The 13,844-nt window shown below is 37.0% G+C and overlaps 1 protein-coding gene across 3 annotated transcripts in view; it reads right to left on the bottom strand.

Moving 5' to 3' along the window:
- Positions 1 to 3,555: 3,555 nt before the first annotated feature.
- The window catches only part of gpr173 (G protein-coupled receptor 173), a 122,595-nt gene continuing 112,306 nt past the window's right edge, over positions 3,556 to 13,844 (bottom strand). For 2 of the 3 annotated variants that reach the window (XM_051933510.1, XM_051933511.1), the window contains 2 exons: positions 12,749 to 12,841; positions 3,556 to 8,218 (listed from right to left, as the gene is read on the bottom strand). In XM_051933510.1, coding sequence (XP_051789470.1) covers positions 6,949 to 8,076 — 1,128 coding nt within the window. In that variant the 5' untranslated portion in view covers positions 8,077 to 8,218; positions 12,749 to 12,841 and the 3' untranslated portion in view covers positions 3,556 to 6,948. The remainder of the gene's footprint in view (positions 8,219 to 12,748; positions 12,842 to 13,844) is intronic. The other variant, XM_051933512.1, reaches the window with a different exon arrangement.

Here is a 13,844-nt window from a genome sequence, read left to right as displayed (position 1 = left end):
CATACATCAGTCACTTGTCAACATTTTGAAATCTATTCTTTACTTCTACTCAGCTTAAAATGGTTAGTATTTTTCGTGAAGAGGGGCAAAAGTTTAACATATCTACATTAAATGTAATGTTTTTCCTGCCACAATGACTAAGACGTAAAAAAATATTTCCCATCTTGAAAGTTAATGGAAAAACAGTAAAAGCTAATTTAGAAATGGATATTTCTGAACAATCTATTGAAAATCTTGTCATAGCAACCACAGATTCTTCCCTGTTACCTAGCTTAGAAGAGACATTCTGCTTGATGCACGTCATACAAAATCCTGTTGACGTCAGACTTGGCAAAGGTTCAACAATAAACACCCTTGCACTTGTGGAGTAAAAGGAATAAAGACTTTCTTTCAATAGAAGTGAAAATGAAATGTTTCTCGGACAATTACGTTCATAAATGCCCCCAAGCCATAGCACGTGGTAGATACAGCTAATGTAGGCTGACCCAAAGCAGAGACTTTGACTTACATAAAATAAATACAAATTCAAATTCAAAATAACTAAACCAATAACAAAGTTATACAAAGACTGGCAAACAGATTTAAAAAAATCATAGCTGCTTTTTTAAACAAAACAGTAAAATTTCCAGCAAGTTTCACCCAAAGCGGAGTAGTACCACCCCCACCCCTTCCCTCAGACCCTGCTTCCTCTCCCACAAACGTACACGCGCTCACACACACATGCGTGGAAAACAAAATTAACTTCAGAGAATCCCCATATTTCTGTAGTCCCTTGCCTATATAATACACAACAAATATTACAGAGGTCACAGTTAATTTACAAAAGATAATATGCCTGCAGATCATTTTACCTTTTTCATACAAAAAAGTACAGGCAGGCATTCTTTCATTTTTTTTTTTTTGTTTTTTTTTTGTAAAAAAAAAAGAAAAAAAAAAGAACCCCCCTCCCCGCACAACCCAATGTCCCAAACCTCGCCTCCCACGCCCGATACCTGAAAGATTCCGATCAGCCGTATTTTTCACCCTTCTAACTTCAAGATACCATAACCCATAAGCCCCCCCCCGCCCTACCCCCCCCCCAAAAAAAGTGTCTCATAGTGTTCCAGAAAACTGTCAGTTTTATTTCTTGTCAGCTTAGAATCAATTAATCCATTTAGGTAATCCATTCAGGTTATGTGTTCCAAGAAGGAATTTGAATATCCCGGCTCCTTGAAGGTCAAGAAAGAAGGACACAAAAGAAACCAACCTGAAGAAAAAGCCTCCCACACACACAAACAACACAATCACTCCTGTGTCAAAATTTGGCAATAATTGGCTGTAAACCCTTTCTTTTCAGTTTTTTTTCCAATGTATCTTGCTAGTTGCTTTTTAAGAAAAAATGAAAAAATAAAACTAATATTAAACTCCTTTCCTAATTCCACAGTGCTGTAAAAGTGTGACATCACTGCTCATCATCTCTGCAGCTTTAAGGATGCTCTGCACATTACAGAGGGGGCTGGTCAGGAGACCAAAAATTGTTTTCTTTCTGTTTCTGTGGCCATCTCATTTAAAATTATATATTTTATATAGGCTTCTATATACTATATTATATATATATTATCCATCTTAATAAAGGGATAAGTGTCTGTTTGTGTGTTCGTCCGGTTGCTATGTCTCTGTCATTCCAAAAGATGGAGTATCACAAACATTTGTAGTAATAAAATGCATTACGTTTGTCATTCCAGTAAATGGTGCATCACAAAGAGTAAGACAGCTTTTACAAATTCAATACCAAATGGCATATAACAGAGACATGTGCATTGCATGGTGCACTGCAAACATTAACACTAAGGTTTACACTAACTTAAACCCGTCGGGTAGCACAGCTAATATTTATATAATTACTGAATGTTTCATTCCATGTGACAAGCTTGTTTAAGTAAAGAAGTTATGGACACAACATAAGAGATGCATGTGCTAACTGTTCAAGTTGAAACAACATCTAGAGAAAAAGTCATAATCTATTCTAGAACATTGTGGAGTGTAATTTCAATTTTTTAAATTTATTTTTATAGCCCTGAACATGCTGGGCTGTGTGTACATACATAATGGTTTAATAAGTTACGTCCATAACACTGAGGGGAGTTGAAACATTTGGAAGTCAGATCTCAAATTTTGCTTTGGAGAGATACAACCAGTCCACAAAAAGTAGTAATACAAGTCGAAAAGGTTTTCACAGATTCAAGCTAAGCCGTCTAACATCGTCAATGGTCTATAGTGCTTACAAAATAATGTGTTCAGATGCGAAGGCCCCTAAGGGGATAGCATCTACTTCACTGCTCAGTAACTAGGTCCAGGTATCTATATGAACAAATGTTTTTTGTCACAAATCAGGTAATGAACACAAATGCTTGGGCAGCTTCCAAAAAGAATATTGATGTTTAAAGGTGCAGAAATGAAAGCGTCTGACTTTATTCGACACTAAGGCTCATTCAGCATCAAGTACTTAAGGGAACATGGAAAAACTATTATAGCCAAGGATACTAATATGACCAAACACAGAAATAGGACACCAAATGTCAAGTCTTAATGAAATGTTCTAATATCCTAAAATGTATACTTCTCTTCATCCCATTACTGCCCAAAAATATTTTAATATAGGGAGTCCTTTCACTTTACATGCCAATCTACGGCTAGAATATTTGGATGGTCTTATAATATAAACATTCACATTTTAGGTATTCCTGAAAGATATTTGCCCATTTCCACTAGGGGATGTGTCTGTCTGTCGGTGACACGTGTTAACACACATATAAGTGAAGTGATCACAATCAAATATGGAACTTTACATCCTAAGAGGAAGAAAAAGTAAAGAGGATTACATGTGTTATGTTTTGTGAATTTTATTTATCCCATTTTTTTGACACTCGTTGCATGCCTAACCTACCTGGAAGGGGGTCTCTCTCTCTGAATTGCCTTTCTCAAGATATCTTCCATTTTTTTCCCTACAAAGTTTTTTTGGGGGAAGGGTTCTTGTCTTATTTGAAAGTCAAGGCTGGGGGGCTATCAAAACAAAGGGACCTAAAGGCCATTGAGGCATTCCTTGTGTGACTTTGGGCTATACAAGAAATAAACTGTTGTTGTTGTAATCCTGCAACGTCAGAGCCTAACTGAGCTGATCTGTTTTCATTTTCTGCTTTAGAAGTGATGCTGCAACTGATAACAAAATGTTACAAATAAAGTTGCATTAAACCGAATGTCTGCCCTGGCTTAATAATTTTACAGTGTTTTCAGTTGTTTCTTTTACTGTTTTCATTTTACTTTTATTGTAAAAACACGTCCTGTTTTTCAGAAAGACACTTCAAACAAAAGTGGTTGGGAATAAAAAATATTCATAATATTTGTTTTGAAGGTTTTTAATATCCTCCACCATTTTTAAGTAACAAAGAAATTAATAAATTACCATCATAAATGCTTAGTACTTAACAAATGTCTAAACACTACTATTTATTCTTTCTGAATATAAACAAACTAGGCTTTCAATTCATGCATGTCAGCAGAGATAATAATGTTAATTTGGTTCATGTTATCATAAAATGTAAAAAAAAAAAACTTCAAAAATAAATAATTTACCAATTTTTCACTTGTAGCAAAGTAAGTAACAGGCCAGTCATCAGGGAGAATGAGACTATACAGAACGGTTGTAATTTATGTAATATAACCTGCTTCCAAAGTCACATTTTTTATTTGAATCCCATTTCTCTCTTTGGAAGCCTCACATGTTCATGTCTGCTGCTTATTATAATTACAGTATGTTCCTGTAGCTATGGCAAGCATATTTTTATATCTTAAGTGAGATAACAGATATTGAGCAAAAAGAAAGGAACTCAAGTTTTGGTCAAGCGAGATTAATTATGCTACTTCAAATGGTAAAGGACCTCATTGTATTTTAATACGGGAAGAGAAAAACTACTTAGTTACACTGCTGAAGTGGAACCTGCGTTTTATCTAAAGAAACAGCTGGATGATGTACTGGGAATAGCCATTAGCTAACCAAATGAGCCAAGACAGAATGGACAGTCTTCCCTTGTTTTTGAGCCTCTCTTCAGTATAAATACTGGCATTACTTGTGCTTTTGATATAGGTGGTTTTTCATGGATGCCCAAAGCTTTTGTGTTTCGTCTAAAAAGGAAGAAATTACAAACGCAGACGTAGTTACACAATGCAGACTCTGATCTAAAGGGCTTAAAGTTAAAAGAAGTTTTCATAATTTAGACTAGAATCTGTACTCGCGTTTCCAGTAGATGTCAAGACTGCTCTTCTGTGAACCTAATGATGCGAGAGTGCGAAAGACTCTTTTACTATATGATCCTCTAAGAGGTATATTAAAATATTCCTGGATTCATTTATTTGCTGTATTTTCAGTAAATTCTTGCCTTGGTGAAAGTTTTAGTGATGATGCCAATGATAAACATTAAATATTCTTCAATGTTTAAATGAGCAGGCCACAGAAAGATAATATCACATTTTAAAAATGTATATACACTTGGCAGTAAATGATTAATCTGGACATTCATAGAGAAAGTCAAATTTGACTGTGTCAGATCTGCAGTCACTGTTGTCTTTAATTACTCCACTAAGCATCTATGGCACATGCACTCTGCACTTAGCAGTGTTGAAAACCTGTCTCACACTTGCCCACTGAACTCTCAGCTACCGCACTTCACCTTACAGTACTGGCAGACACGTAAACTGGTGTTACACCGCACAATTCCACACCTCGTGGTTGAGCCAGACCCCCTAGAGTATTGGAAGTCATGTTGGAAGTTTAACTGCAGCCTCTCTTATCATTATATTTACATGTCACTTAAATTCTTGAATTTGCAGTAACACTTCAAAATGAATTTGTGTTGTTGAAATGTCACTGGAACATCTGCCTTCTTGCATTATGTTCTAAAGCAAGTGTAAAGTGAGATGAACACTATCTGTAAAGCCAAAGCCCTACTGCTTAAAAGCACATTCAGTTCTAGATATGCCATGAATATGGGAACAGATAGTTTGTATTAAAAATACACATAAAATTAACCCTTTACCACTCTACACATAACACTGGCTGGTGCGGTGCCACCTCAGGTGCTTGGGTTCTGGTTTACTTTTGAGTGAGTATCTCTTTCGATTGCAGTTCATCTTCTCTCTCTTTGTATATATATATGGATTTCATTTATCAAATACATGCTGTTGGGCTGAGTGACAAGTTCAGAATGACTCTAGTATTGTTTTTTGCTCTACTAAACAATATCTACTTATTTTTCTTTGGCACACCACACATTTATTTTCCTGCAATTTCATACTGAGTGTATAAGCCTCCCTCACAAATCTATTATAGCAAACAAACAAATAAATAAACATGAAGGACAATAAATAAATAGATACATAAATGTATACATTTATAAATAAATAAGACTATGAAGCCTGAAACACAAGCAATGGTGAATCTCACACCACATTAGCTTGTTTTTGCTTTGGGGCCACCCACCATTACTGTGACTTTGAGGGTCCAGCTGAGTACTGTGTAGCTGGCAGGGACTGAATACACTTTCAACAACACTCTATGGCCACTTCTTGTTGAACTTGCCAGTGGCAAGGCAACAAACCAAGTCCTGATGTCTCAGTATTTGATAAAAAACATCCTTGTAGTAAATGTCACAACTACTGTTTTGCTCTTGCTTTCGTGTGGCTTATTTTAAAGCTGCATATTTCTCCTTGCAGCAATAGCAGTTTAGGAAACATTTACTATGAATAAAACTCCATGTAGGCTCTGTCACACTATTCACTGCTGTAGGCATTGCAAGAGAAGAGACTTTTATCCTGTTTAAACAATGAAACCCTCCAACACCTGTGGACTGATATGCTTGTAATATAATCTAAGTTTCAGACAGAGACTGGACCCTAAAATAATATCAGAGATTCAAAATTTAAAAGCAAATCCATGCCACTTCTATAATTTGTTCTTCCAAAATATTTCTAATACTGGTTTTTAATTTCAGCCTTATGGCAAATTCAGCACTATTTGGTGAGGGGCTGGAAATATCAGATTTTTATCACAGAGTTTTTTTACCTTTATCCACTATTTAAAAAAAAAACACACTTTGGGGGTATGCATGATTTAAGAAATTGGCTAGCTCACTCAAAACAAACATGTAAGTAGGAAATAAAGACTCATATTAAGAATCTGTGTCCACTAGTCTTAAACACAAGACAAATGGATTTTAACTGTGCAAATCAGGCCAGGGTGGGACGTCAGTGCTACTGCAGCAATGCAGCTGCCTTAGCCCACTGTGTAAGAGCAAATGCCGAATGTCAGTGCTATATAATGGTACAGAAACACTGCAGTGGAAGGCTGGGGCAATAAATTAACATGCAACTGTTTGCATCTTAGATTGCCAATACTGATATAGCTCTTTTAGTTCTACAGGCAGAAACGCTCATGAAGAGGAGCATCTCTTCTGATTTGAACATGTTTATAAACTGTAAATTAGAAGAGATCCCCTTCAAACAGATTGCTTTTGCCAGATTATTTCTTCATATTATAGAACAAAAAATGGAAGAGGATAGCAAATGTATAAAACCTTGTGTATTAAAACACAACTAGTTAAAGTGTTGGATTAACTAAACAGACTTGCCAATAATAATAACTTGGTCCTGTGCTCCTTCTCAGTAAACCCCATGCTATCCCTTCAGTAAAGATGTCAGAATGTGGTCTGGCCAATCCTAAATGTTAAGGCTCTAAAGATATCAGTATCTGACATTCTTTTTATAAAAAGGTTCCTAACATTGGTTCTCAACCTTTCTAACAAAGGAATAATGGACAACATCTCGATGGAGATCTCGATGGAGAGGGCAATATTCTTAAGTTTTGACACATCTGTATACACACATCATTACACACTTACACTCTTGCACAAGCCCTCACATAACGCAGTAGGGCTCCCGGGGCAGTTGCGGTTTAGTCCTACAGCAGGAGGGTAGGTGAGCTAGAAGTCCCTTCTTCAGGTCTTTATTGAGGAAGAAGCAGATGATAGGATTGACCCCGGCCTGGGCAAAGCTCATCCACACTGCAGTGGAGAGGTACCTGTGGGGTATGGTGCAGGCCTTAACAAAAACTCGCCAATAACAGGCCACAATATACGGTGACCAGAGAACCAAAAAGAACAAGGTGATCACATAAAACATTCTTCCCAATCTTTTCTCCACTTTAAACTCATCCATTCCTAGAAGTCGTCGGTTCTGGTTGTGGACATTCTGCCGTATACCCAGCAAGGTGGGAGGCATTGGCCCCCGTCCAAAACCTGCTATCCAGTTGGCAGCTGCTTGACCGGTAGCTCCTGGCCCATGGAACGTCCAGTTCTGACTGATGGCAGGCACCATCTGGACTGGCTTCATTTTCCGATGTTTATATTCAAACAGCAGGAGTTTCATATAAACTACATGGGTGGCCAGGATTAGAACGGCCAACATCAGCATGAAACCCAAAGTGTCGTTGGCTTTGAAATAGCGGTGCTCAAAAATGCACTGGTCCTCTTCTCTGATAAACTTGTAAGTGCCAACATCAAAAACAGGAGGAAATGCCATGGCCACAGACAGCGTCCACACCATGCAAACTACAGCTACACAAGTCCAGAAGGTCATTCGCTTTGAATAAAAACGATGATGGGCAATGGCCATGTAACGTGTTACACTAATGCAAAACAGCATGAAGGCAGCATGAAAGCAAAAGAGGACTGCCATGAAGGCTACAATTTTGCAGCTAAGAACACTGTATGTCCAAGCAGAGCCATTTTTAATGGACACAAGGACAAAAGGAAAGCAGACCGCTGAACGGATGGTATCTGCCAGACAAAGGTCCAAGAGGAAGTAATAAGGGGCTTTGTGGAGTGCTCGGTCCTTGAGAACTAGCAAGGACAGCACCAGGTTACCCACCAGGCTGATGCAAATGATCAATCCAAGAAGAACCAGCTTAACATACGTGGAAACTGCAGAGGAACCGGCCACCATGGGGTGGTTGGGTCCCTCACTGCTCTCACTTGCATTGGCCATTCCTTGGCTTCCTGTTCTCTCTCTCCACTTTCTTTTCTTACTCTAACGTGTTCAGGGCTAAGCCCTGCTTTCCCCTCTTCTGTTTTCAGCAGCTGAGGTTGGGCTTCTTAAATCTGCAGTGCCCCATGTTCTTCAGCGGCACCTGCCAAAGTAAAAAAAAAAAAAAAAGGATTAATAAACAAAAGTTCAACTAATAAATGTGACTGAGTTAAAGAACATGAAACTATATTCTTCCTCAAAGTGGGGCTGTCAGATAATTATGTGAACAGACCACGTAGAACTCAAATTTGAGGATTTGCTCTACACCCAATCAATGCTCTACTTGTGGTTGAGTTCACACATCATATTCAATATGTACAGAAGTCTGAGCACAATATTCCATCTATCATATTCAGAGCTAAAAACTGCGTCTACAGGGTATAGTGTTCCAATCAGCTCCTTTTTCTCTAAGCGTATTTGTTTTAAGTTGATATAAGTCATTTTGATATATGATATTAACTTTCATTTGTATACTGATGACAACTCAATAAAACTAAAGATATGTCTTTGTTATTAACTGCATTTATAAAGTGAAATTAAAGATGTGCAAAAATTATGCTCTCTTAAATTCAGAAACACATTTAGGTTGGAAAATGTACAGATCAAATATTGCCAGCTCTTGGTAAGACATGCAGGCATTAAGTTTGATACTGATCTAATCTTAAGACATCATGTTTCCACAATTAAAAATTTACTCATCAAGCTTAGAAATTGTGTTATTCTAGTTGAAAACATGCTCGTCCAGAGGGACTGAAGACAGGCAAATTATTATAACACAAATATTAAATAACACTGCATGGTCCAGTTTACTGATTAATTTGTTTTGTTTCATCTGCTTATATCTTTTTAATCAAACAGTCCATCTCAGGGCACACAGTTGTATGCTCTGAGAAAAAAAGCTTGTTCCTAAAGACAGATAATTTAATAACTGGGCAGGAAGGTGAAGGCCATAAACAGTAGAAAAAAGAGAGATGATAAACAGGCAGAGCTGAAAAGCAGAAAAGCCAAACAAAAAGTCAACAGTCAAAGTTCAAAATATTTGGCAAAATGTTCAAATGTCATTTTCAACAAAAAACAAGCAAAATTCCAGACTGCTTTTAATTCTTTTCACCAAATAACTATTGCACACGCAAGATTGGTTTGTTTTTTCTTAATCCAAAAATGTGCAAGCCAGTGTCCTTGCATCACCATCCAAAATGGTTGCAGTAACAATGACATCAAACTCTGCTACAAATCCCGTTCTCAGTAATGAAGTCTCGTGTCAACAATGGTGCCGAGATTAAGTTAATCATTTGTTAAATGCAAAAAATTATGTGCCAAAATTTTTCTAGAGAACAGAAAACATGTACACAATGAAGGTGTTTTCTTAATATTTAGTTAATGCATGTATTTTAAGTGAAATGGTTATTGTAATGCTTTACTGTCAGGCTATTTAAATTGACTTATTATGCTACAGTTATTAATAATAATACCATGGTACAGCTCAAGAACTTGGAATTATTATCATAAAACTGCACATTTATTAAGTCTGCACATTTAGTTTCCAGTTAAGTTTAGAGTTTATCTTAAAGAATGGCTTTGCAAACATCTAAGCCTTTGATGGCTTATTAATGTCTTTATGTCTAAACATATGCCGTGATCACAAGAAGGAGGTCTTCTCACAATTCCACAAGTAATTAAAGTTTTATGAAGACTTACCTGCCAATAAGAAAACAACTGTATGTAAGTGGCCTCAGCATTTAAATTAATGCTGAAGGCCTATAATTTTTTAAGAGCAACTCTTACTGAATCCAGGATGATTCAAAAAGCTTTTTTATAACTGTGGAAGTAACCGAGACTGGCTTTAACTACGTTTTCTGCACTCTTTTTCCCCTTATGATGCCCTTTGACTTTTTGGTTAATTCATCTCTCTCAACTCTGGAATGGGACCTCAAAGTGGATGGAGATGCTAGCATCGCCAATGACATACCCAGCTTCAGATATTCACTAAATACCTCCAAACATGTAGACATTATCTACTTACTTAGATTATTACTAACAAGAGATTTAGAAAATAAAAAATAAAAAAGCTCAGTTATATGAATATTTCTGTATACAGTCAATGGTGGTTTTATGTTATAAATTGTATTGCTTGTATTATTGCAAGGTATTTTCATTTTTATTGAATTTTACATTATCTTTTATTTGCACTATACTGTATGTGTGAACGCATATAACAATTTGAATTTGTAAGTGGGAGGCAATCTGTTCATAAAAATATAAAAAAAAATGAAAAGAATCTTATGCCATATGAATGACTGTTAAAATTAAGTTACAAAAGAGTAAGTGCATTTGGAACTACTGTAATATCAAGGCGGGGGGTGTTAAAATAAGTTGTGTTTTGCCCCTTTAACTGATAGCTGTATATTAAATAACAGAAAATTAATATCACTTTGAATATCTTATGCAGTCAGTCTTCTGGTAAAACGGAATACCCATAACACACTTGGCCTGCTTTTATCTAACCTCTACAACATGTATTTCCTCTAGGTGACTTTAATCAGGAACACAACCAATTTATGCTATCAATATATTTGGTTCTCTGGACTATTGAAACTCTCTCCTGGCGGGACTCCCTTCAGCTACTTTCCAACCTTGCCAGCTCCTCCAGAATGCAGCTCCAATGTTTTCTGTTCCTTGTTTCACTCTGGCTGCTCCTTTGCTTCTCTCTCTCCACTGGCTTCCTAATACTGCAGTTAAAAACTCTTGTCTTGATCCACAGGTATTCTAAATGGTTGCGCTCCTCCATATCTCCAACCCTTGGTCTCTCCTTAGGGCCCTTCAAGAAGTCCCTGTTCTGCCTCTGCCGTTCTGCTGATCATCCCCCCTCTTACCAGACTTGCCGAGACGACTCTGTTCTAGCTATTAAGCCGTGGAATGATCGCCCTTTATTTATTCAAACAGCACCCACTTTACCTGTGCTTAGTCATCTTTTGTAAACACACGTTTTTACTGAATACTTCGGGGATTCTTAGATTCTCTCCTACAAGACAGCAGATGCTGCTGAAATGACAGAGAGTTTAGAATACTGATCTTTGTCTTGGTCTAGTTGCAGGTATAATTATGTAGCAGTTCTACCCTCTCATTTTCACTCTTTTATCTTGTTCTCTGTTGCTTTTGATCCTGGAAACTTCATTCTTGTATGTATTATAACTTGCTTTGTAAGTCGCTTTGAATAAAGGCATCTGCTAGATAAATAATAATAATAACTTGACTATGGATATACCCTTTTCAAGTACTGCTCAGAAAGTCAGTGAGTAGCTTCGACTTAACAGGCGTCTCTCACGTTTCATTTCTGTTCAAAACTACAGCCTGTCTTACAGGAGACAACATAAGAATTTACTCTCTACCACTAAAACCCTATTTTGTCAAATTCTCATTTATCCTCAGTTAGATTATTGCTCCACTACATGCAGTGGCCTTAACACAAAATGTTTTGTTAATTTACAGAAAAACTGTGGACTACAGAGTTTTGAGTCCAGCTTAATTATGTAGACCATGGCCTACATTTAGAAACCGATTTAATTCTAAAATTCTACCACCATTACTGAAAACTGGAAATCGATACCGACAAAGAGTATCTAATGTACAATATTTTTGTCAGACAGGAAAGGCTGTAATAAGATAAAGACAAGAACCACAAGCAACAGATACAAGGTAGGAGACAGACCCTAGGTGGAGTACCAGTTCATCAAGGGGCTGTGAAAACAGATATATTTGGTGAATTACTTCATCCATTAATCAAAGAGCTCAGAAGAAACATTCTTTTCAAAGAATATGATATGATATATACAGCATTTGGTTTAGGTTGTCTTATTAATTCCCATATTAAGTTGGCAAATAAACTGCTAAAATGTAAAGTTTTTGTGGACTGTGGATGTTCTCCTTGTGCGTGAGAATTTATTCCAAAGATGTGCATTTTAGGTGAACTGACATTTCTAAATTGGTCAAATACAAATGAGTTTAAGAATGTGTATTCACACATGGGCAGAGTTGCCAGATTGGGTGGTTTTATACTCAATTGTGCTACTTTTAACTCCATTGTGCCTGAAAAAATGGCTTTTGGGTATTTTTAAACTGTGTGGGATTTTGTAAAGAGAACATTTTTTTTGCATTCCTTTGCCCCTTCAGCCAATGAATCCAACTCTTTTTCTTTCCAACCTATGACAATTAAATCTCATACAACTCCCTTTATTTAAAGTTTAAAACCAATGACCTTGTAGTCACACAGCTACTCCTAGCCAATTATTAATAAAATTGAATGATACCGTAGGCATTAACCAATTACAGCTGATAAAACACCCAAAACAAAAATTCAAAGGCAGGATAACTATAGTACAGAAACTCTATTATTGTCAGACCACATTTTGTACATATGTGGTGAAAATCTAAAAAAAATAAAAAATGTATTGGAAGGTTTGGGAAAATAATCTAAGTCTAAAACAACTGATTGTTCAGTTCTTTGAGACGACATGAAGGTTAAAGGCATTTTACCATGATGTTTGTAATTGTCTTGCTTGGCTTTTAGCGGTGTCATACATTTCTCTTAAGAAAAACAAAAGTTAAAAGTTATTTCCACGCTGAAGTGACACACCTGATGATGGCTATACAGCCAAAATGTTGCGTTTCTTAACTTCTTTCCTCTTCAGCGTGGTAATGACCTTAACTTTCTGTTATGTTGCTTCATCTGAAAGAAAAAAATGCAATGGTTAAAGACAAATGAGCTTTTGTCATTAGTTTTTGCTACTGTACATTATATTTATTTACAGAAATCCATTTAATGGCTTTGCACTGTTATGTTGTACCCTAAGGCAGTCTTCAGCCATTTTGGGAAATGTAACTACATAGCCCCTCCCACTCATCTCAAATTAAGTACCAATGCACAAATCAGGCGCTTGATAGCTACAGTTTGGTCTGATTGCGGCTATTTGGGTGTTAATTTTGGGTTAAATAGTAGGATTGGGTGGGATTTTGACTGTAATTGGGCTGTAAAGTGTCTGTCAAATCTGCCAACCCTGCACTTGGGCTCAGTGATGGACTAGCATTTTGAATAGTGCATTGCAGTGGATGCTGCCAAGAAAGGCTTCAGCCTCCTGTGACCCTGATTTGGTGCATGCAGTTCAAGAATGCTATACTATGATGTTTTCTGGCTTAGTAGTAATACAACACTTTTTATTTCTGTGGTCTATTTAAATCACTAAGTGTATTTATAAATGCAAGGCAGCACACTGGGGCAGAGGTTGGCACTACTGCTCCACAGGTCAGAGTCCTGAGTTTGACTCCCACCCACTTGCTGCCTGTGTGGTGTTTACAGGTCTTCTCTTTCTCCACATGACCATTTTATGACAAGGGGACTGTTTTAGGTAAGCGGACAACACAAAACTGACCGTGTGTTAGTGAGCATGCATGAAAGGAACTCTGCAATGGACTTGTCCTCTGGTAAGTGGCTGGACCTTGCCTTGCACATGACGCTTACAATACTGAGTTCAGTCAAGCATGGTTCATAATTAACATAAATAGAGGAAAGCAAGCAAAATGACACCTTTTATTGGCTAACTAAAAAGATTACACTATGCAAGCTTTTGAGGCAACTTAGTCCCCTTCTTCAGACAAGATGTACCTGAGTTGCCTCGAAAGCTTGCATATTGAAATCTTTTTAGTTAGCCAATAAAAGGTGTCATTTTGCTTGA

Source organism: Erpetoichthys calabaricus, chromosome 11 (assembly GCF_900747795.2).
Source record: "Erpetoichthys calabaricus chromosome 11, fErpCal1.3, whole genome shotgun sequence".
Taxonomy (NCBI): domain Eukaryota; kingdom Metazoa; phylum Chordata; class Cladistia; order Polypteriformes; family Polypteridae; genus Erpetoichthys; species Erpetoichthys calabaricus.
This window is presented reverse-complemented; position numbering and strand designations above follow the sequence as displayed.